Source organism: Barbatula barbatula (genome assembly GCF_947034865.1).
Source record: "Barbatula barbatula genome assembly, chromosome: 1".
In the NCBI taxonomy this organism is placed as follows: Eukaryota; Metazoa; Chordata; class Actinopteri; order Cypriniformes; family Nemacheilidae; genus Barbatula; species Barbatula barbatula.
The window spans coordinates 27,719,028-27,744,604 of record NC_136766.1 but is presented as its reverse complement, the minus strand read 5'-3'; the positions used below and the strand labels follow the sequence as shown (position 1 = coordinate 27,744,604).

Below are 25,577 nucleotides of genomic sequence, written 5' to 3'. Positions count from 1 at the left end.
TTTCCCTTTTTATACTCTTGGTTTACCATTAAATTAGTGAAATTGTCCTCTTTCTTATCGTAGGTATACCGCGTAATCTAATCTAATTCTTAGAATGAAGAGAAAATGCATCAGTTGACATTCTCAGCCAATGAGCTTGAAGCTGTGACGTCAGTCAGTCATTTCCCATCATGCTTTTGAACAGCGCAGTCGGAGGAGAGCAACTGCGCTCGACTGCTCAATCCGACACAGCCGCCTCGCCGTCGCGAGAGTTTTTTGGCACACGTCAGCATGACATCAGAGCAAGGCGGACGTAACTCGGACACTTTTCTAGACAGCACTGCGCAGATTTTGCTCATCTCAAACAAGCCTATTGCCACAGCGTCGCAATATGATGACGTAATTTGGTGGCGTCAAATACAGTCGCCAATCGGCTCGCTATAGCACCTCTGGTGTGGACCCTGTCTTATAAAGCATAAAAACAAAAACACGTGTGGTTTTTTAATGTTTGACCCACACCTGTCGTTTTATAGCGCACCGAGGGTTTTTTAGCTGTTGTAAGTATCGCCATGAACGACGATGACGATTTGACTGCAAGGTTTAATTCAGATCAACCCAACTATAATGTGGCGTCTGTTCCTGATGGACTTTGCTGGGTGTCAATCATTTCTTGCCTGCTGCTTGCTTGTTCCTATGTCGGAAGTTTATACGTCTGGAAAAGCAATTTACCAAGGTATGTCTTTAGCTGTGTTACAAAAACTACCGAACTGGTAACCTAGACTGCATGTTTGAAGTGCTCTTCATTGCTGACTGGGGTCTGATCCAAATGTATATGCATTTGTTATATTCCACAAACAAGTTAAATGTGATTTTGTTCTATGGCAAGCCGTTGTAGCATAAAATACCCAGGATGTTAAAAAATCCATATTTCAATTGGGATAAATACATCTACAATGTTTCTGACTACTCTTACAATGGAATGATGATATGTACAATGCTGTTTTAACTTGTCATCGGATTCCATTGACTTTTATTATATAAATATAATATATATGAATATATTATAATATAATATTATTATTATTATTATATAATTATTATTATATAAAAATTATAATTTTTTTTGTGTGTTGGTGTCTGTTTGTGTGCATGTTTTGTGTGTAGGTGTAGCTGAATATGTGTGTCTTTCTTGTCTGTTTTCAACTTTTTTGTTTTGACTTGCATAATCTTATATGTTTTGCTTATAGTCAATGTGTTTTCTTGTACAGCTGCTGTGTAACAAAGAAAATTGTAAAAAGTGCTATATAAGAAAAGTTGACTTGACTCGACTTGATTTATTGGAAAACATTTTGTGATATAGACGGTTTCAGAGTGACAACCTAAACAAACCTTACTGCGCATGCACACTTTCGTGGATTGCCCTAAACTAGGGATGGGCGATAAGGCCTAAAAAATGTATCCCGATAATTTCAGGTATTTATTGCGATAACGATAACAATGACGATAATATATATATATATTATTATTATTATTAATTTTTTCCTTCTGTAAAATTGCAGATTATGTTCAGTGACTGTGCTGATAAACACCACACACAAACAATTACACAATAATAATTAAAATCAATTACAAGTTTAAAATGTAAATAAAGTTTCTGTATTTCTTTATACTCACAAGGTGCAACAGTGGCAAATATTGTGCAAACAGCAAAAGTAACAATCACCAACCATGTCTTGAGTTTCAAATTTACAAGTACAACTGCAAATAAATCCTGATAAAGTTACAAACATGTTAAAGTAACCTGATAAAGCAAATAAGTTCAGTGAGAACGACACACAGGCCGGTGCGTGAGTGATGACGAGCGTCAGCTGTACGCGCACCGGTCTCGTATCACCGAGGAGATTTTTGTTATGGTTTGTGTGTGTGTCGCCGGCAGTCGCCCGTCTATTTACATTGCTTTTATTAATTAAAAGTCCTTTTATGTTCGGCGGGTCCCGTCTCCTTCCTTCCTTTTATGGATTGTATTACAAACGTCAATTCGTTCCATCGTTTACTTTGCTCATCATAAGAGACGCAATTAGAAAATACGCTGGCAATTTTCGTCTGGGTGGGAATTATAGTACCCCTAGATTCATGTGTAGTTGTTGCATTACATACCTTTAAACTTTCTTCGTACTCTGGTTTGTGTTTTAGATGGTGAAACAAATTGGATGGGTTTCCACTCTTTGTAACCACTGTTTTTCTGCAAACCTTGCATATTACGGTAGTTTCCTCCGCATCTGATTTTCTATAACCATACCAGTTCCAAATTGTAGCGGTAGTGATTCGCTTACCAAGCTCCTCCTCAACCTCACCTCCGCCCTCCGCTATGCTTGTTTTCACTCCGCACGTGAATAGTGAGTTAGTCGTGCACAAAACTACGTCATCAACTAGACTTATCGTTATTATCTCGATGAGACAAATTTTTCCCGCGATGATAATTTTTCTAAGGTATATTGCAAACAATAATATATCGCCCATCCCTACCCTAAACATTCGCAAGCAATAAAGTGCTTGTAGATTATTTCTGATAACAAGCTAAAGAAACGGAGAAGAACCGTTACTTGGCTAAACTTACCTCTCCAATATTTTGAATTTAGTCTTAGATACCAAAGTCAACCACTAGATATAAATGTACCATAAGGTTTCTTTAAATGCGACCAAACTACAGGACCCATTCAACAAATTGTTTATGCAATAAAATAAGCACACAACAAAATCCTACAATTGTTTATTTAGTACAATTATTATACAATAATATAAATGAGGGATGCACGATAAATTATTGGCCATATCGGTCGATAAATGGTCATTTTTAATTATCGGCCAATAATACAATTTATGCCAATATATTATAGCCGAAAAATCATTTCCTCTGGTAAAACTTTTTCAGCTGCACACTGCTCACAGTTCAAATACAGTACAGAACTATCTTTCTGTTGTGATCATTGCAGTGAATGTTTTCATATAAAAGCAGTTGTCCACTTTTTGCCTTTGGTTTCAGTCTTAGGAAATGTTATATTAATATCTAGTTTATCGGCCAATATAACTGTTATCGGCTTCCAATATTAAAAAATCATCAGTTATCGTTATCGACCAAAATCTACATATCGGTGCATTCCTTACATTAATAGGGCTGGACAATAATTGGATAACAATATCTATCATGATAGATTTTATTTCGATAACGATTATAAGATTTTTAAACACATTTTCGATATTTCAATATAAATTACATGTCTGGGTCTGAGCCCTTGCTCTGCTCCGCGGATACTTGTGTTACAGTATTAATATCTAGTCAACCGCAGTGGTTCTTGCGGTCAATTTCGAGTTAGTGTCACCGTTCATACAGTCTACATTTTGCTACCTAGCTATGCCTTCCTAGCTTTTATTGGTGCTGAACAGGAGTTTATCCTCACGAGACGACAGAATAACAGCGCTTCATTCAACACTGCCTCAAAACTAAAACAATTAACACAATTCTGCAAGTTCACTCTGTGCTATTGACATTAATTGACACTTTGAAATGAAGGAAAATCAGCATCTCTGTCATGTTAGCGGGCAGTCAATGCCTCATCTGTGTCATTAATGTTGTTGTCAAGCTCTGGTAGAACACTGCATAAATAAAAAAACCAAACGCTAAAGGCTAAAATACACTACAAGACTTTTGCTTAGATTTTGCCCAGATTTTCAGTCTGGAAAAAAAGTCTGCAAATTAAAATAAAATCTGACAAAAGTCTTGTCGCTTGTGTACAAATTGACCTGAATTGCCGCTGAAATATATTTCTGATCAAGATTTTTTTTACAAGAAATGGCTCATTTTAATCCCAACACCTTTTGTAATAATGTTTCAGTGCAAAACGAAACTGTCAAAAAGTATTTTAATATTCACAGCTTGGTAAAGGCCATTGAGTAAATTTTTGCAAAGACATAAGTGTTGTCGCCTTGTCAAATGAGCTTGACCTGTGACTAATAATGGATCAATTAGGTCTCAAGTGTGTATAAAAATAACCCCAGTACACTAGACCTTCACATCAACTGCAACTAGACCTCTGCAAACATGCCTAAGATTCACCCTTAGACTAAAGTTTTGATTATCAAGAGGCTGAAGACCAGATCCACTGCTGATGTGGCAGACACCTTCAATGTGTCTCAGCGCCAAGTACAGAGGATAAAAAAAAGATTTGAATAGACTGGAGACGTTTTTGACAAGCCCAGGTCAGGCAGACCCCGCAAGACAACTGCTCGAGAGGACCGTTTGTTGGCTCGAAAATCCAAGGCCAGCCCATTTTCCACTGCAGCAGAGCTCCACGAGACCTGGTCACCTGAAGTCCCTGTGTCAACCAGAACAGTTTGTCGGATTCTGTATCGAAATGGCCTCCATGGTCGAATCAGCGCCCATAAGCCAGCACTAAACAAATTAAAAACCGTGTGCATTTGCCAAGGCCCACAGCCTGCTAAAAGGATGGACGCTGAAAAAGTGGCAGAAGGTGAATTTTTCAGATGAATCTTCTGTTGAATTACACCACAGTCGCGGCAAATATTGCAGGAGACCTACTGGAGCCCGCATGGATTAGATTCAACTTTATTGTCATTACACATATACAAGTACAGTGTAACGAAATGTAGTTTAGGTCTAACCAGAAGTGCAGTTAGCAAGTGCAGGATATACAGTTAGAATAAATACAGAATACAATATGAGAGAATATAATACAGTGGGCATGGACTATAAAAATGTTTTGCAGTAGGAATGTTCTATGAAAATATGACAGTAGGTATATACTATGAATAATATATACAGATGGCTATATACTATGAACATTAATGTGCAGGTGGCTATGAACAGATAATAATTTAGACTAAAATAGTGCAAGTGACTTAGGTATGCATAAATTATTGACATTGGCTATTAAAGTTGCAGTGCAATAGGTGGTGTTAGAAATACCGGATCAGAGATTCACCCAGAAAACCATAAAAGAGGCCAAATTCTGCAGCAGGATGGTGCTCCATCGCATAATTCTATCTCCACATCAAAGTTCCTCAAGGCAAAGAAGATCAAGATGCTCCAGGATTGGCCAGCCCAGTCACCAGACATGAACATCATTGAGCATATGTGGGGTAGGATGAAAGAGCAAGCATGGAAGACGAAACCAAAGAATATTAATGAACTCTGGGATGCATGCAAGACTGCTTTCTTTGCTATTCCTGATGACTTCATCAATAAATTGTATGAATTGAATGAAAATTTGACCTTCTGTCTTGATTAAATGATAAATCTTTTTTCAGCGAAACTGAAATTTATTTCAGTGCATTAAACATCATTTGGGAGGGTTTTAGCTTTTCATATGAGATATTTCTAACACCAATTGATTAATTTTGGATTGACCAAGAGCACTGTAGTTGTACAATAACAAAAGTACTCCTCAAAAATACAACTTGCCTAATAATTGTGCACACAATGTAGATTATAATATTTGATACACAGGTAATGGCACAGGCCTATACAGGCCTCAACATAACGAATGGCCCGGGGGCCAGCATGGGAGATCCTCGGGCCAGTTGAGAGAACGGTCACTTCCAGTGCTGTATCGTAATGGAAAACTTTAATTTGTACGTTAAGAAAAGATGACTGGATTCGGTTCTCACAAGGGATGGGTATCGTTAAGGTTTTAACGGTATTACTACTTTTATCGATACCACTTATCGATCCGGTACTTTAACGGTACTCTTATCGGTACTTTTGTTTGTGTTTTTTATTAAAGACAAAACTAAAGCTGAATTGTTTTCACTATTTAAAACATTCTTTACTGACCTAACATATCTCATTCTTCACTACAAATTAATTTTAAGGTAAGCTCTGCTTTATAATTTCTTAAGCATAATTTATTATTATTCATTAATAACAACAAGATTTTTGCTTGTAAGAGTGGAAACACAAGTAATCTGGCAAAACATGTTTCTAATGTGCATTATGTGCAGACAGAAAAATGCAAAGTTTTCGACTGCCTAGCTAATAGTTCATCGTCCACGTCCTCAGGTACGTATGCTAGCCTAGCAGTCTTCCTAAATAACACCGACATAAACATTGCAAAAGGTTTCTTTAAATTAGTATGTAATAATTTAATAAGCACACATCACATTAAAAAATAGCCTACATTAAAATCAGCAGTAGCATAAATAAATCTTAAACATTAAAACTGCTTTCACAGTACTGCATTTAAAATGGATGAATAATAATAAATTATGCTTAAGAAATTATAAAGCAGAGCTTACCTAAAAATGTATTTGTAGTGATGAAATAAGATATGTTAGGTCAGTAAAGAATGTTTAAAATAGTGAAAACAACTCCAGCTTTAGTTTAGTCTTTAATAAAAAAACACAACAAAAAGTACTGATAAGAGTACCGTTAAAGTACCGGATCGATAAGTGGTATCGATAAAAGTAGTAATACCGTTAAAACCTTAACGATACCCATCCCTACTTCTCCCTCATCGCTTACCCTAGACGATGGTCTTTTCTTCCTCCCAGTTTAAATATTATAAAATTAATATCATAAACATGCGAATAGTCAACTAATGGCCTAAAGCAGGTGTTGCCAATCTTTGCGACCAAAAGAGTCATTTTGTGCCCTCTCCCACCAAATAAAATTTGTCTGGAGCTGCAAAATATATGTAACCTTTAAATTACTATAACACAGGTTATGCATGTAAGGTAGTAGTAACCTTACATGCACCACAATATAGCGCAATTTTTATTGTATTTAGATGTTGGCAATTTATACATTTTTGTCCCTGGCAATAAGTGGAATTATTGCAATAGAAGAGTAGCGTCGCAGTGTTGAACGCTCAGCTTTAGTTAGACTTCAGCTTTTTTTCTGTGAACTTTTGTTCTGGCTTTTATTTTTGCAGCGTTTGGTGCAAAAGAGAATCAAACAGCCACAAGAGACTGCCTACTCTCCGCACACGAACATCATGCCTAAACTTTGAGAAGCGTGCTAGCCAGACAGGATTTAAACTATGCCGGCTAAAGACCTAAAAGTTTGCTTTAAAGAATGTACCAAGCAGAATGTTTTCTCACCATTCCATTCTTAATAGTGTTCGGTGCAGTGTCGCATCTTTCAAAGCCGAAATAAAAGGGCTGATATGATTTTTCTGTCATCTCCAGTCACGCTCATATGTATAATACATGCACTTATTTAGTCTATTCTAATGAAATATCTGAAAAAAAGAAAATTGATTTATGTGGTTGTTTGCACTAACAGGGATCATCCTGCAGTGATAAAGAGGCGTTTCACCAGTGTGCTGATTGTGTCTGCTCTGTCTCCAGTCTTTGTGTGGGCATGGAAAGATTTAACAGGCATCCAGGTAATCCTTTAATCTATAGCCTGTGTACATGTTATTGTACACCAACAATATGATATTTTTACCCAATATGGAACCCTGCATTAAAATAAAACATAATATTTGATGTTAGAGGGGTTTGATTCTGAATTCTCAATAAAAAAGACAATCTTACGTCAGACCTTTTTAATAGTAAATAAAAGAAAATAGAACACCATTGTTCTGAATATTATGATTCATTTGGGGAAACGTGGGAATCAAGAAATAAAATCACAGGGAAAAAAAATGGGTTTTTGTTCATTATTTGTTCATCGTTTTTCGGGTTATGATCGATTATTCAGTTTTTGCTATTCATTAAAATATTGGGTTTGACCTATTTTAACTAACAATTAAATCAAGGACATTATTTCAGCTTTTGAAAAGTCATCAATAGTCAAACTGCTGTTACTGTGTTTTAAATAAGGCAGCCCATTGACACAGTTCTAAGCTTGCAATTTTGTTTCAGACATTCTGTTTGATTCAATATAAATTTATTTGGATATATAAAGTAGTTTCTTGGAGTACATACTGATTAAAAATGTATAGCTTGAGTGCACTGTAAGTCGCTTAGGATAGAAGTGTCTGCTAAATGCATAAATGCAAATGCTCAAAACGTTTTTTTCTTAAGGATAAACTCAACTAATGATGTAAAAACTATACAAGGAACCGAGTAACGTACCATTAAACGTTAAAATCATAAAACTTATTTGTATACAACTGCATATACTATAGATTTTAATTAATGATGTTCTAATAATAACTAATGATTCTAAAGATTGATCAATTACATGATTTGTTTAAGATAAATAAAGGCCGCCCCAGCTGGAAAAAACTATAGAAACTGTCGGGACTGACAGAATGGTGTTTGACTTGAGAACCTATCATCTCTGATTCTACTTTGAAAAGGCCATTGAACTTGGCGAATGGGACGCCAGACTCCGCCCTGTACATACGGGTATAAAAGGCAAGATGGTGTGCCCTGGCAGGAGCCACCTGGGAGACGGTCCATGCCACGTCCCCCACATCAAGCCGGGTACTTCTCAGGGCCTGGTGCCCACCTGGTCTCCAGGAGAGCTTCCTTCTCCCTGGGTGCCCAACAGCATGCAACAGCCTCAATTCGAAGTTGTGACATGCCACTCTGCACTCTCCATGCGACTGCATTCGGCAGTGAAGCCTTAAGGCAGGTACAGTGGGTATGGAAAATATTCAGACCCCCTTAAATGTTTCACTCTTTGTTATATTGCAGCCATTTGCTAAAATCATTTAAATAATTTTGTTTCTCATTAATGTACACACAGCACCCTATATTGATAGAAAAGCACAGAATTGTTGAAATTTTTGCAGATTTGTTAAAAAAGAAAAACTGAGATATCACATTGTCCTAAGTATTCAGACTCTTTGCTCAGTATTTAGTAGAAGCACCCTTTTGATCTAATACAGCCACGAGTCCTTTTGGGAAAGACGCAACAAGTTTTTCACACCTGGATTTGGGGATCCTCTGCCATTCCTCCTTGCAGATCCTCTCCAGTTCTGTCAGGTTGGATGGTAAATGTTGTTGGACAGCCATTTTCAGGTCTCTCCAGAGATGCTCAATTGGGTTTAAGTCAGGGCCCTGGCTGGGCCATTCAAGAACAGTCACAGAGTTGTTGTGAAGCCACTCCTTCATTATTTTAGCTGTGTGCTTATGGCCTTGTCTTGTTGGAAGGTGAACCTTTGGCCCAGTCTGAGGTCTTGAGCACTCAGGAGAATGTTTTCGTCCAGGATATTCCTGTACTTGGCCGCATTCATCTTTACCTCAATTGCAACCAGTCGTCCTGTCCCTACAGCCGAAAAACACCACCACAGCATGATGCTGCCACCACCATGCTTCACTGTTGGGACTGTATTGGATAGGTGATGAGCAGTGTCTGGTTTTCTCCACACATACCACTTAAAACTTTTTGGCCTTAATTCTATCTTGGTCTCATCAGACCAGAGAATCTTACCATCCAATCAGAACCTTCTCACCATCTTTGAGTCCTTCGGGTGTTTTTTAGCAAACTCCATGCAGGCTTTCATGTGTCTTGCACTTAGGAGAGGCTTCCGTCAGACCACTCTGCCATAAAGCCCTGACTGGTGGAGGGCTGCAGTGATGGTTGACTTTCTACAACTTTCTCCCATCTCCCGACTGCATCTCTGGAGCTCAGCCACAGTGATCTTTGAATTCTTCTTTACCTCTCTCACCAAGGCTCTTCTCCCCCGATAGTTCAGTTTGGCCGGACGGCCAGCTCTAGGAAGGGTTCTGGTCATTCCAAACGTCTTCCATTTAGGAATTATGGAGGCCACTTTGCTCTTAGGAACCTTAAGTGCAGCAGAAATGTTTTTTAACCTTGGCCAGATCTGTGCCTTGCCACAATTCTGTCTCTGATTCTCATTTGCTCTGATATGCACTGTGAGCTGTAAGGTCTTATGTAGACAGGTGTGTGGTTTTCCTGATCAAGTCCAATCAGTATAATCAAACACAGCTGGACTCAAATGAAGGTGTAGAACCATCCTAAGGATGATCAGAAGAAATAGACAGCACCTGAGTTAAATATATGAGTGTCACAGCAAAGGGTCTGAATACTTAGGACCATGTGATATTAAAGTTTTTCTTTTTTAATAAATCTGCAAAAATGTCAACAATTCTTTGTTTTTCTTTCAATAAGGGGTGCTGTGTGTACATTAATGGGAAAAAATAGATAAGTCTCAGCCATGCGATCTGGTTTGCCAGGCACCCGCCCAAGTTTCTGGGCATTCTCTAACCTCAGCAGAGGGGAGATCGTTCCCGTGCTTCGGCTCAAGGTCGCAACCCTTCTGGAGAAGGGGGCAATGAAGCCCGACCCTCTGGCCGAGATGTCTTGGGGTGACAACCCCTACTTCATCGTCCCTGAGTAAGGTGGGGGTTGACGCAGAGCCGCATCCTGGAGTCCGTCCGACACCAGGATTGGTTTGTGGTTATCGACACGAAGGACCCGTACTTTGTGTCGAGATTCTCCCCCGGCAGACCGTTACTTCGGTTTTCCCCTCAAGGGTCCAGCATACCGGTACAGCCCCCTCGGTCTGGCCCTGCCTCCCTGTGCCTTTATGGAGGTCGCGAAGGCATGCGTATGCTAACTATCTTGATGACTTACCTATCTTGGCCCGTGGGATCTGTGGCCTACGCACAGTGACCTTGTGCCTGGCACCTCCACCGATTGGGACTACGGGTCAACCAGGACAAGAGCACGGAGCACCTCTTTTCCCGGTATGGAACTAGACTCTGTTACCGTGCAGCATGTCTGTACTGCCTGGCCCTCGTCAGGCCCCCTCAAAGGCTTATGGGGCATATGGCGTCCTCGTCAGCAGCCATGCCGCTCGGGTTGATTCATATGAGACCGCTTCAACATTGGCTTAGGAGTCGGGTTCCCTGGAGAGCATGGCACAAGGCGTGTTCCCATCACGTCCGTCTGCAGGTGCACCCTAGCCCCTCGGACAGACATGTCCCACTACGGGGTGGTTTCCCATTAGAGCAGGTGGTTAGGCCTCCCTGCATGGCTGGGATGCGGTGTGCAACGGGCAGGCAGTGTCAGGCCGCTAGACGTGCCCCCACATGCAGTGGCAATCCAATTGCAATGAAGAGGCCCCTGCCTCTCATTTGGAGCATACGTCAACCGTCAGGTGGTGTTCGTTCATGGCAGATGTCGAAACTCGCCAATGCCTCCTCCTCTGGAGTCAGTGGTGGATGTTGTCCCTCCCATTGCCCACTTGGGTACTCCCTAACTGAGACCTCCTCTGTACGAATGCATTTGCACACAGCTGGCTACGAGACAAGCGGGAGTACATCTCCATCCACCCTGCAGGTAAGCCTCCCTGCAGGTACTGTGCGGAGCCAGGGTAGAGGAGCATCTAGGTCTGCTAGTTGCGCCCGATTGGCCCAACAAAATCAAGTCAGCTTTATTTATATAGCGCTTTTGACAATTTTCATTTTTACAAAGCAGCTGTACAAGAAAACATTGACTACAAGCAAAACATAAGGTTATGCAAGTCAAAACACAGGTCAAATATCAGACAGACTAATATTTCTATATGAAGTGTTAATTAAATAAAACTATAAAATTCTAACAGCCATCCCGGCCAGAAAAAACAGTCTGCAAACGGTGGCGAGGAACCCCAAACTCCATCGGAGGAGAAAAAACCTCAGAGGGGAACCAGGCCTAACCAGGGGATTCCAGTTCCCCTCTGGCAAAAGCTGCAGCCTCTGCACAAGCTCGACAGTGCTTGCACAAAAAGGGCAACCTCAGGGCGGGGCATTAGCGGGGGTGGGTGTGTCCCTCATGGTGACAATGAAAAGATTTAAATTGATGTTGATAAAATGATGACAAGATTTAATTCATAATTAAATCAACACGGCAGAGGAATGCTCACTTTGCTCCGCGATTGTCACCCTGGCTCTGCTTCCATGGGAAATAATTAAAAATGCAAGCTGCGCAAATGCAACACTAGAACTTTTTACAAACAGAAATTCTGTTCCTACTGGAAGCAGCACGTAGAGACGCAACAAACGCATGGTTTGGTTTCTTTTTGCTTTTGCCACGTTGCATCACACTGCTCGTGTGCGGTATAGATCGAGTGTAAGATGATAACGAATCAAACTTGTAGTTGATATGTAGCTTGGCGCTGCACATTTTGCACTGTTTTTTGTGAAGTTTATCAAAGTAAAACCAGGCATCTCTTTGCATTTTCAATATACGCTTCTGTGCTCCTGATTTGACTCTGGACCGCTAACGCTCACAACGCAACCAATCAAATCTCTGGGTACCACCCGAAATGCCAGCATAACCAATCAGAAAGAAATACATTTATTTTACTTAACTTATTAATAGAGCAAAATATCATTGGCGCAGTCTGTTCCATCCTCTTTCCTTCACTTATCACAAGCCTGTCATTCACCACTCATAAATCCAATTAAATGCTTAAAAGAAAATCTTTGGATGGGGAAATTATTTTTACACGTGCACCAATGCGACCCGATGAAATGTTCACACTCGCACCTGTGAAATTTTACCTTGCACGTTGAAAAAAAATGGCCTCATTTGCAACAATTTTGGTCATAGTCTAGAGCCCTGAAGGGCAGACTATCTTGCAGCAAGTTACTGTAGCTTGCACACTTACAAACACAAACAGACACACATAAGCCAGCAGCCATATTACCCTGTAGCCCAAGACTTGTTGCCCACTAGAGCTAAGCAGGGCTCTGTCTCCTCTCCACCAATAAGCTGGTGTGTGTGGTGGGCCTTCTGGCACAATATGGCTGCCGTCGCACTATCCAGTTGGATGCTGCACATTGGTGGAGATTCCCCCTTCCATGTAGACCGCTTTGAGTGCCCAGAAAAACACTATATAAATGTAACTATTATTATAATTTTTATTATAGCTTTCATTCAGTGGGAAACTATCGTCAGTGCTGCCCCGATAGTGTGAGGTCTCACTTTCCTGGTGTAGGGATCTTCTGTCTCTCAGCATCTTTGAGTGAGCAGGGAGAATCAGCACAACAAGTTTACCGTACAGTGGACAGCAAATGAATAAAAGAGTACAAACTGCACTTCCAATGTTCTCGACGGTTTGGAAATATGAACACAGTTTGTCTGTGAATAACAGGCTGTCATCTATGAATGTGTTGTACTGTGAAGAGTATACTCCATTTAATTCCACACGCATGCGCACCTCAGGTGTTTTCAGCATTTCTCCAACAAAATAATGCAAAAACGCCTTAAAATTTACATTTAGAGATAACTCGGTCACTTAAAAAATTCTGGTGGATATTTTTAAATACAGTATTTATTTTTGCCAAAAACATTTATACTCCATCTAGGTGGTTTAAATATTAAATGTTTCTCATTCTTTGACAGTTACACAATTTGACATTTTAGCAATTATAAAAATAGTTCAAGTGTAATTTTCTTTCAAATATCTGTATCGTTTTTTAAAGATTTTTGAATTTCTCATCTTGCCAAACCTTATTTGTCACTGACCCATAGTCTAGAGGGCTTTGATTCTATAAACATATTTGGTAAAGAAATGTACATTAACATTAACTTCTTTTTCCCCATATAGCCTGGACCATCATTACTGGCCCTTATGGGGATTCGGCTGGAGGGTCTACTGCCAGCTGTCATTCTACCCCTGCTGTTGACTATGGTAAGAAAATGGTGCCAATGCTAAGACAAGTTTTAATTTATAGGGAATTTTCCCTCCCTCCCCCCCAAAAAAACACACTGTCATTATTTATTCACAGTCATGTAATTCAAAACCTGTATATGACTCTTTCTTCTGTAAAACACAAAAAACGATAATTTGTATTGTTTGGTTAATTTTTTTTCTAAATATCTTCTATTGTATTGTGCGGAAAAATAGAAAACACAGGTTTGAGATGTATTTTTGGATGAACTATCCATTTTAATTAATTTATGCAAATTAACTAGAAATTAGCAAAATTTCAGATTAGCCTATAACAGGGAATTTAAATGTAGTTGAAAAATCTTCAAGGACTATATTCTACTGCATGTTTTTGTTTTTCTTAAGAGATGTTTGAGTGTTTGTAAATATATGCTGCTTTTTCTTCTACATTGGCTAGAGTGAAATGCGTACGTGCATGAGATGGCACACATGGTATTATTCTCTAGAGTAATGCCCTATTCGCATGGGATAAGTATTACCTGGGGACATCTAGTCATTTGTAATAATTGCAGAGGTAATCTGTGATCTTAATCCTGTGTGAATCGGCCATGTCTGTAATTTGTAAAGTAAAAATGTATAAACAAGGCATTATATAATATGACGGCTCACCACCATCGCAAATTGAACAGAAAATCGCTTTACCCTTTACGTATTAACACAACTGTAACGTTGTTTGAGGCGTTGTTTCTGGATCTGATTCTGCAATGCATGCATCTGTCAATTAATCAGACCCCCACGTCGCGTTCTCACATATACAGCTCAGTGGTGCGGTGTTAACAGACTTTCTTCCTTCAGAGAGCGATAACGACTAGCGGCATTTTGGATAAACCTGAACTTTAAATAAGTGGAAAATGTCTGTCTTCTTCTTTTCCGTTCCGTGAGCGGCAAAAGCAGCACATTCATAACAAAGAGCAGCTTAACAATACTTGTAACTGAATGACTTAATTATTACAAAACAGCGTTTACAAGCACCTCTCATTGTTATTGACTGGACATATGATTATAAACATTTGTCTGTAATTATTATTTTGTTTAAAAACAGAAACATTAAACTTTATTGGGTATTCAGTTCAGAGAGTAAACACATGTAAACAGTGATGTCACAAACAAGCTAATTAGCACTTATCACCTTGCACCATAGTGACAGGTAAAAAAATTATTATGGCGGATACAAGCCTCTCCATCAAAATGACGGACAATGGAAAAAGACTAGCACAACCTCTGTGCCGAATATGAAAAACTGGCAACTGCAAAGGCAACGGTTAGTAATGTGACTCACACACTACAAACTTGTATCGGACAATGTTTAAGTTACATCAGACTTCTCCCTCTTAGGAGATTAAATGTTTATTTGTCTTCCACAGTTTACTATAGGACAAGGTTTAAATAAACCTTGTAGTTTTCATCAGACTGGTCCATTTTGTTTTTATTTTCTTCATTATTAAGTAACCAGACATGCATATTGTTTTGCATAAGTCTTATTTTAAGGCATATTAAAAATGTCACTGTATAATTAATATTAGTTGTGATTATTTAGTACACTGTTAAAACAATAGTTATATTACATTAATATGTATAATACATTATTACTGTAAAAGATCAAACATTTTTACAAAAGTAATCTAGAAGAAATCTGTAATCAGTATCGGCTACAAAATCATGATTTGAGCATCCCTACTTGGTATATTTGTCAATGACATTCTGCATATGCTGCTCTCATTATGATCTTTAACATTATATCTTTCCTTTTTTTGGAACAAAATGAATGCTTAAAATGTTTGCTCATTTTTATTCTTAACGAATTACCATAGAATATGACAAACTTATACCTGAGTTAACAGACAATACGAATGAAGCTCATAGTATATTTATAGTAAGTTTCTCTGAAGAACCCAGTTCATGAATCATATTGTTATGACGGAAGTTAATATTAGCAAATCTACCACATAAAATTGACGTGTTCAGATGCAAAACTCTAAATCAATCAATCCATCAATGTTCAGTGAGAGAATTTTGAAAAGCATATGGAGCCACCGGTCCTGCGATGCTTTTATGCCATTCTGGCTGTGCAACACTGAATGAAGTCACAAACACACACTTTAGTTTTGGAGACAGAGGGAGTGCACAAGCTCTCTGCTGCCTCCGCTTATCACAAGCGTGTCATTCACCAATCATAAATCACATTAAATTTAAATTTATCTTTGGTGGGGCAAAAAATCTTTTGCGCACTCGTACCAATGCAACCCTGTGAAATTTTACCTCGCATTTGATAAAAAACTATCGAATTTGCGAGCATTTTGGTCGCAGTCTAGAGCCCTGATTTCATGATCATTTACTCACCCACGTCAAGACGTTGTCTAGCGAAACAATTAGTAATTTTCCAAGAAAAAACAAAAATATTATTTGCTTTTTAAACATAAATACACGGCTTGCACTGCTTCAAAACTTTAAACCTCTGTAGCACCAGTGCTATGAGCAAAACATTTTTACTGGTATGGCAACAATGTTAAAAAATACACAAACAATACGAAATGCCAGATTTCTGTTTGACGAGCTAATAAAAGCCTATGGCAAACATGTTTGTCATATTGAGGACAACGTTTCCCCTGTGAATATTGGACCAAGTCTGTGGCAACCTCAGCGATAAACACATTTTGAAATTTAAGTGGGCGAGTTTACTGCACTACATATGAGATAAAAAAAGATACCTTAAAAAGGAACAGATGGAGACAAACGTTCCCCAGCAAATTTTTTATCGAATTAATCGCATTACTTTTCAGTAAGTAATGGCGATTTTGATTTGATTTGATTCGATTCAATTTATTGTCATTACACACATACAAGTACAGTGCAACGAAATGTATTTTTAGAAGAAGATAAAGCATAACATGGGGAAGGTGGGGAGAAAAACATGTACACAATACACCAAAGACAAGACTTGCAACAGGGATAGGTAATCCAGTTCCGACAAGCAGCATCTGATTCTGCTGCCATGATGGCGCCGCATGCAGACCCACTTGTCAGGCTGGCGGGTCAAAGCTAGGAGGCCCTGGATCTGGGAGTGGGTTTTTTTGTTTGTGTGTGTGTGTAAGAGTCTATGTTGTGATTGTCTATGCAGGTGTTTCAGTAGAATGGGGGAGGTACGCAAGAGCGTCTCTCCATTTATTGCATTAAGCGTAAAATTCAATAATGAATTCAAACGTAGAGTTTTGTGCATTTTTATTTTTAAAGGACTGCTATATGAACAAAAGTGCTTCAAGAGTTGATTTGCAAACACTTAAAACACTTTTTTACAACAGTATTTCCTTTACATAGCTTTCCTGTAGCTCAGTGGTAAGAGCATTGCGTTGACACAAGGTTGTGGGTTCGATCTCAGGGGATTACAGATACCTATGTAAAATGTATAGGATAATGCAATTTAAGTCGCTTTGGATAAAAGCGTCTGACAAATGCCTAAATATAAATGTAAATGTAGTAGCAGTTAACAATTTTAATCGTACCAAAAGTACAACATTAGTTTTTTCAGATTGTTGGAAGCTGTGGAGCCAAAAAGGCACACGTGTCTCTTCGAAATTGCAAATGTTACTGTATCTTCGATTGTTACATGCATTTAGTGCATAGTAGGGGGTGAACGATCTCAGATTTTTTTAAGTCGACAATAATGCTCCGCGTGAAGAAACGCAGTCCATGAGCAGAGGCTTCGATTAGCGTGCACGCAATTCTCTCCATGCTCTCGCAACTGCTCAACATTCGCTTGCCTGTCGTGTTGACTTCGGAGGTGGTTCACTGGCAGATGTCTCCGCTCATTTGATTGCTGACTTTTAACATGCAGTCATCTACAGACTACCTGTCTTACCTAATGATTAGTGTATCACTTTGTCTTAGCTATGTGTTAGTATTTTAACAAGTGACATTTTGATTTCTTACATCTGTCAACAAAAATTGTGTAATATAATCTTGTTAAACTTGCATTGTATGACCTATTTAAAAAAATACAATAATGATAGAATTAAATGTCTCCTGTAGTCATTTGATTTGAGTGGTAATGCCTACTGGTATAACCCGTTTTTATATTTTCAATGAAGAAAAAGTTATACTATATAATTTCATTTTAGAGAGTACATCATATTGTCATTCATAATAACTTGTGCTTTGAGTTATACTGTTGTAGCCATTTATTAATGCTCATTTTATAACAATTTAATGAAAATTATTAACGATACAAATGCAAATATTTTTAACTTCCTGTTAAGATGCCAAATATGTAGATCGAAAGCCAAGGGCACAGATAACACTGTAACCCAAGTTACAGTGGGATGCAAATTATGTTGGATGAATATGTAAACCAGACCAGTCTTGACCACTGGCTATCGTCTTTAAAAGAAATTCATGTACAGCTGCTTTGTAACAATGAACATTTTAAAATTACTAATAAATACAAGTTGAGTTGATATGATAAACTTGATCAAATTATTGTTTTCAGTGCTCTGCCTGGCTTTGTCTGGATATAAAAATAAATAAAATGTTGTTTTTATTGTAAGCAAAATCCCAATATAAGATTAAACAACCACATTAAAACTTGTTTTCTGCAGTTGTTTTTCAGTGTTTATATGAGGTGTTTTGATAATAAGTTTCAGTTTGTCCTCTTTTCAGGTGCTCTTTCTAGGTCCTCTGATCCAGCTAGCCATGGATTGTCCCTGGGGCTTTATTGATGGGATGAAAGTCATAGTTGGTACGCAGCCCTTTCTATTTCCAGTAATATATTATGGATAGTATTATCTATAATTTGACGATGAATATTATTGCTGCACTTTTAGTTTTATAATGAATGCATTCATTTTCTTAAAGACCCCTGCTTCTGGGCACTCTGTCTGAGTGACATGCGTTGGTTGAGGAACCAGGTGGTGGCACCATTGACAGAGGAGCTGGTTTTTCGAGCATGCATGCTTCCCATGCTAGTACCTTGTGCTGGCCCCTCCAAATCCATCTTTACATGCCCACTCTTCTTTGGTGTTGGTGAGTGCCAGTAAAGCATTCATTGTGATCTTTATTTGAAAAAATCAAGGTAAGATGAAAGACTGCTGACAGGGAGTTGTGTTGACGGTAAAACTTCAGAATGTCATGTTAACTACAAATTTGCGCTCAATGTGCTTAATATAAACACGCTCACTTTGGTCAGAACAGAAGAGATGTGATTAAAGTGTTTACTTGCCTTTTTATTGCAATTAAGATCAGCATATACCATACACAACATATACAAACATGCTCAAATTTGTTGATACCCTTACAGCTCATTGAAATAATGCTTTCTTCCTCCTGAAGAGTAATGAAATTAAAATTTATTGTATCATCTATACTTGCATGCCTTTGGTATGTCATAGAATAAAGCAAAGAAGCTGTGAATTATTGCTTATTCTACAAAGGTATTCTAAAATTGCCTACACACATTTGTTGGCACCCCTTAGAAAAGATAATACATAATTGTAATCAGTCATTCAGCCTATTTAAACAGCGAAAAGTAGTAACTGTGCAGTATGGTATTATTGTGTGCCCCACACTGAACATGGACCAGAGAAAGCAAAGGACAGAGTTCTCTGAGAAATAAAATAATAGACAAGCATGGTAAAGGTAAAGGCTGCAAGACCGTCTCCAAGCAGCTTGATGTTCCTTTAAGGTCCATGGAATTGTATCTAATCTCCCTGGGCGTGGACGATAGAGGAAAATCGGCCCCAGATTGAACCGAAGGATACTGCGAATGGTAAAAAAAGAACCAAGGATAACTGCCAAACCGATACAAGCTGAACTCCAAGGTGAAGGTACGTCAGTTTCTGATCGCACCATCCGTCGCTTTTTGAGCAAAATGGGGATCCATGGAAGAAAACCCAGGAGGACTTCACTTTTGAAAGAAAAACATAAAAAAGACAGACTGGAATTTGCTAAAATTCTTATTGACAAGCTATAATCCTTCTGGGAGAATGTCCTTTGGACAGATGAGTCAAAACTGGAGCTTTTTGGCAAGTCACATCAGCTCTATGTTCTCAGACGAAAAAAATCAAGCTTTCAAAGAAGTGAACACCAGACCTACAGTGAAACTTTGAGGAGGCTCGGTTATGTTTTGGGGGCACAATTAAATCTCAAGACTATCAAGGTATTCTGGAGCAAAAGCTCTGTCTCAGTCGCAGGTCGTGGGTCCTCCAACAGGATAATGACTCAAAACACAAAGGTTAAAATCACCCAAGAGTGGATAAGAACAAAACATTGGACTTTTCTGAAGTGGCCTTCTATGAGTCCTGATCTGAATCCTATCGAACATCCATGGCAAGAGCTGAAACTTGCAGTCTGGGGAAGGCACCCATCAAACCAGACACAGCTGGAGCAGTTTGCTCAGAAACAGTGGGCCAAACTACCTGTTAACAGGTGCAGAAGTCTCATTGAGAGCTACAGAAAACGTTTGCTTGCCTCTAAAGGTTGTGCAACAAAATATTAGGTTTGGGGTCCCATCATTGTTGTCCATGACATTTTAATTAGTTTTTTGTTACTTACAATATTATGTTGAATAAAAAATCTAAAGCAAAGTCTAATTTCTATTAAATATGGAATAAACAATGGTGGATGCCAATTACTTTTCGTCAGTTTCAAGTTATTTCAGAGAAAATGGTGCATTCTTTGTTTTGTGGAGGGCTACAAAAAATTTGAGCACGTCTGTATTATTACTATTTAGGGGTGATCCCAAAAAAGTCTGTTAACCTGTGTCACTCTGTAGTGCATTGTGGACTGCTATTGTCACTACATTGTCACTTTGGCCGCTCTTAATGTTCCTGGCATTTTTATGATGGATTTGTTGTGTTTTTTCAATCTAACTATGGTCCGTTTCACTTGCATGGAGATCTCCCTGAACCTCATGATGTGGGTTCACAGCAACACCTTCCAAATGCAAACACCACACGTAGAATCAACTCCAGAACTTTAACTTGCTTAAATAATTTCTTCATAAATTAAGGAAAAGCCCATACCTGTGAATAAAACCACTTTTGATTCAACTGTCCAGTTACTGTCGGTCCCTTGAAAACGAGGGGAGCTTCATATTAAAGAGCTTTAATTCTAAAGCCTTCTGCTGATCTGGATATGAATACTCTTTAAATAAAACTGAGAGTTTGCACTTTAAGACAATATCCATTATAAAACTAACTCAAATACACTTTGATACACAGCTTAACTAACAAAAAATGTGCTTCTGTCCAAATATTTATAGACCTAACTGTATCTCTCCATTACACTCATCACTCTCTCTCTTTCTCTTTGTGCAACTGCAGCTCATTTTCATCATGTAATTGAGCTGCTTCGGTTTGGACAGGGCACTGTCTCTGGGATTTTCCTCTCTGCAGGTAACAAACACATTAGTTTACGGTCCTCTTAAAGCATGCAGTGCTGCTTGTGAAATTCTGTCTATGTCTATGATTGTTATTGTTTGTGTCATTACAGTGTTCCAGTTCTCCTACACGGCAGTATTTGGAGCCTATACAGCCTTTATATTCATCAGGACAGGTGCATCTACAATTAATTTTTATATAGTCAAAGAAGACTATAAGCTGTATTATAACTATATTAACTTTATATACCCAGAGTGTGGGTACACCAAATTTTATTGGAAAAAAACTCTTACTACCTGTGAGGGACCAAACAACTAAGGGCAACAGTAAATGCAGGATTTCCATACAAAATGTGAATTTCTTAAATACTAAAAATCAATAAAGGTTACAAATTAAATAAGAAGCTCAAATGATTAAAGGATGTGCCAAACAAAAAGGCAACGAAACAGAACTTAACTCAACATAACACCGAACAACTAAAAGCACACAAGGGAAACTTTTATAGACAAAGGACTAGTCCATTACTCACGCAGGGGTTAACATAAATCATATAATTTAATTAATTTATCTATTCATCTAACAACAGCACAACTCCACTCATGCAGGTAGCTAAGCCTTAATTAACCCATATTAACCAAGAAAATACCACAAGCTAGAAAGTGTGCGCACAGACTAGTCAAATGTGGTATGAAATACAATATCTGTAAACCAAACCAAATCTGTGTCTGTCGTTACTGATAAATTAAAAGCTTTTCCACCTTCCCACCGAATCATTCTCGTTGCTAAACACAAACACGCCACGCGTTTCCTTGGAAACACAAGAGACTGAGCTATAACGGCTCTTTGCACATTCATTAGCACCATTTATCATGTTTAAACAACTGTGTCACAATATCCGACTTTGCTTGGAACGGTTCGGCGCAATTGTGGAAAAGCACTCAATGTTACCCTTCTACTGTGTGGCTGCACCATCGACCAACCCCCTCACCATTTTATTACATATCTTTAAGAGTTAAGAATATTGTATTTTTCGTAACGTTTTATGAAAGTTCTTATTTTTTTGCCTAAAATTGACAACATGTTTGGGTGATTTACTTTAAATAAAAGAACTGGGAATGGTCAAATGATAATTGTAAAAAAGCTATAAAGTGAAACATCGACAGAAATGAGAATTTGGGGCATAAATGTGATCCTCCCCGTGAAAACCAGGTTAAAGTCTCACAATCTAATTATAAGATAACAAGCATCAAACTTCAATTCGGATGATTTCGACTTTAACCTCAATCAGTCAATATTTATCAAGGTTACACTTTTACAGATTGTTCTTTACATATTGTAGATTTTATGATTTTAACATGATGATATAATTTCTTAGTTGTGCATTTAATTGACAACACAAAATGCAAAAACATTAATGTTTGAGGAAATATCAAATTTCCTAATTGAACTAATGGTTGTTGTAACACTGACATAACTTGATGAAATAACTTTTTAACAGCATATAAAATTATGGGAAACTGAACTTTGTCTTTTTGTGTTTTGTAGGTCATCTGGTGGGTCCTGTGATGTGCCACTCCTTCTGTAACTACATGGGCTTTCCAGCTCTCAGCGCGGTCCTGGATCACCCACAACGCTCTACGATTCTATTCTTCTATGTGTTAGGGGTCATTCTCTTCTTCCTTCTCCTCTTCCCCATGACTGACCCGCTCTTCTTTGGTTCGCCTACACCCGTCTGCACTCTGATATCCACGCCTGGCTCCATCTGCTCCTGATCCCTTGCTCCACCTGCACTTCATCCAGCTTTTTATACATTCCTTCTCCTCAGTTGTCTCCAGGGCCTACAGTAATTTGAAAAGTGGCTGCTATTCCCCTGGATCTACAATTGGTACCGCAAGGGATTGCTAGGGATCAATTTGCAGCCTCCATGAGGTTAGTGGAAGAACTGGGTAAATGCAATTGTCCACAGGTGGAAATGGCCTTTCGTTTTACTGTTCTGCATGAATGACATAATCTTTCAGGCCTAAATATGATAAAGACATGCTTTGTAATACATGCCTGCATGCTTATGACAATATTTCTTTGTGTTTATCTTGAAATTGGTGCTGGGGATAATGATCAGAAACTTACGGGTTTACTTAGAAGTTGTACATGGAAATGTGCATTGCTAAAAATGCATCCATTTCCAAATCCATTTTTCTATTATGAAATTAGATTTTTGCTCACGTACAGCTGTTTTGACTGGTGCCCTTACTTGAACATTTCATGTTGACCTTCAGCCTCATGACAGTTTTGGAAGTTACTGATATTTTTGGCCTTACCCTCGATTTTTATATAAAAAAAGAATCATTTACTTTTTTACACTTTACGTATCTGGGGTCTCATTTATAAATCTGTGCGTAGGATCTTTACCAAAAATGTACGTGTGCCCAAAATGGTGTACGCCAAAAAATAATCAGACTTATAAAACACACTTCGAAGCAATATTTGCTTTATAAATCACAGATCACCTGCAAGTGTGCGTACTTAAATCAGCCTCATTTCCTGCCCTATACACGCCTATATTAACCATATATATTTAATGCAAAGCACCCAATCAATGCTGATCCGTATATTAATGTAGTATAATCTGGCATCCAACCGCTTGTTGAGTGTCAGGCAGCACCATATATGGAAGGTCATATATCGTTTCTGGGTTCAACCGCTATCAGATTGCAAAGCAAAATAACGGAAAATGTAAACCTGCTGAACCCCCATCTCATCCTTTATCTTCATATCAAATAGCACAAATGGCCACACATGTGATTCAGTGCGATTTACAAATGAATAATTGTTATAATTATTGGTAATAATTATTATTAATTATTAGAATGATATTAAAGCCAAAGAAGGTCTTTGCAGCATTTATGTTAACAGAAATTAGACTGATCATTTCCACCTTGCCAAAATCACATCATTAATAAGTGGTGTCCTTCACGTGAGAGAAAATTTGAACACAAATGTAAAAGAGGAATGTTTCTTTATTCAGGTTTTGTTATGAGCACCATTATAGTTAGGACTGATAAGGAGGAGAAACAATTCTGCGAAAGCTTAATACTTTTAATTCTTATCACATTTACTTTCTGCAGTCTAACTTGAGTTCACTTTGTGTTGCCAATTCCCCTGGTCTCAAGAATGTGTGTACGCATGGGTCAGAGTTTACTTACAGGCGCGCACATTCTACTGTCTAGTTGGTGAACTTAAATTTGAGAAGAACGGATTTAAGTTTTGATGCCTCACACACATTTAATTTCACTCATAGATCATACATCATACGTTAGATCCACATGATCACAAAGAATAAATCCAGAAGTGTTATTTTCGCTTTTACTGCATGATAATTGTTTCATAAACACTTGTTCTTGTAAAATCACCATCACATTGTTTACTACGGGACCATGCGAACGCATTCTTTTACTGCACTGTAAAAAATGACATATTAGGATATTTATTTAAAAACATTTTGTGTCAAATTGTTACCATCATTTTTTTAAGTACTTTAAAGATTATTTTTAACACATTTTATTCCATTAATAAATCAAGTTCTATTACCTAAATTAATTGAGCACAAAAATCAAGAAGAAATGCTAATTTGAGGATTGGAGTTAACTTTTTGAGCACCACTACTGTTCACTGGGTAAATTAAACAGACATCATGAGCTCTCCCATTACCTTAGCACAAGCACCTCTCTTCTGAACGATGGTAACCACAAAACAAAACAAAATACAGAGAGAAACTCTAAGGTAATTTCACTAACTGAGCAGTGAATTAAAGAATCCACGTGTCCCACCGCAACATAATTAAGTAAAGATCCTTTATACAAGTTTAAGTGATTCACTCAATAATTTGTGCATTTAGAATTCCGAGATTTTTCTATGATTAACAAAAATGTTGGTTGAAAAAACAAGAACACAATTGTATTAAGGAAAATTTATTAAATAAATCTCTTTTTTTCATTTCATGAAATCTACTACGCCACATAATCATTTTTACAGTGTGGCGTGTGACGCCAAATAATACAGGCAGAAACATTTTTAACTCGGTTTTCTCTTTAATACATACATTTTATTAAAAATGTCACTCTTATTAATGGATTTAAGCACTCAAGTGACATCTAAAAGTTAGACAAAGTATAGATCTATTTCTAGAGCATGTGCTGCTTTTAAACATTTTCCTGTGGCATGTTGCGCATTTTAATGTTTAAATGACAGCGAGGAGTGCGAGGTCCTCTTAAACTAAAGTGCAAAACTCGTATCATAAAACATATTTAATGGATAAAAAAATTTCTAGCGAGAAGAATGATCAACGGTGCGCACTTTGCTATTATTGTGGACACAGTTTGATCCGGTGGTGGAACGGTTCATTGGCTCTTAATTTACACATGTCTCATACTGTGAATGGAAATATGCATATGTAAATTATTATGCAGATGACGTTATGCTTCGTTAATCTAGGCGACATAAACTCCATATATGATTATATGGGGAGGAGATTGGGTGGAGATACACGTATGCACAGTCTTCCACTGACCGGAAT

General features: G+C 38.1%; 1 protein-coding gene across 1 annotated transcript; it reads left to right on the top strand.

Annotated features, from left to right (window-relative positions):
- The first annotated feature begins 336 nt into the window (after positions 1-336).
- Positions 337-23,368, top strand: rce1a (Ras converting CAAX endopeptidase 1a). Its single transcript, XM_079459205.1, has 8 exons — positions 337-712; positions 7,280-7,382; positions 13,512-13,595; positions 18,288-18,366; positions 18,483-18,650; positions 20,948-21,019; positions 21,117-21,179; positions 22,550-23,368. Exons 1-8 carry the CDS (start codon positions 549-551, stop codon positions 22,774-22,776), a joined length of 960 nt encoding a protein of 319 aa, XP_079315331.1. The 5' UTR covers positions 337-548; the 3' UTR covers positions 22,777-23,368.
- Positions 23,369-25,577: the final 2,209 nt, after the last annotated feature.

Bases quoted from the DNA above. Each gene is read 5' to 3' on its own strand.
- rce1a (XM_079459205.1), top strand. From the start codon at position 549: ATGAACGACGATGACGATTTGACTGCAAGGTTTAATTCAGATCAACCC. The intron at 7,383-13,511 runs GTAATCCTTTAA...TTCCCCATATAG, and splicing joins AAGATTTAACAGGCATCCAG to CCTGGACCATCATTACTGGC. The intron at 13,596-18,287 runs GTAAGAAAATGG...TCCTCTTTTCAG, and splicing joins TACCCCTGCTGTTGACTATG to GTGCTCTTTCTAGGTCCTCT.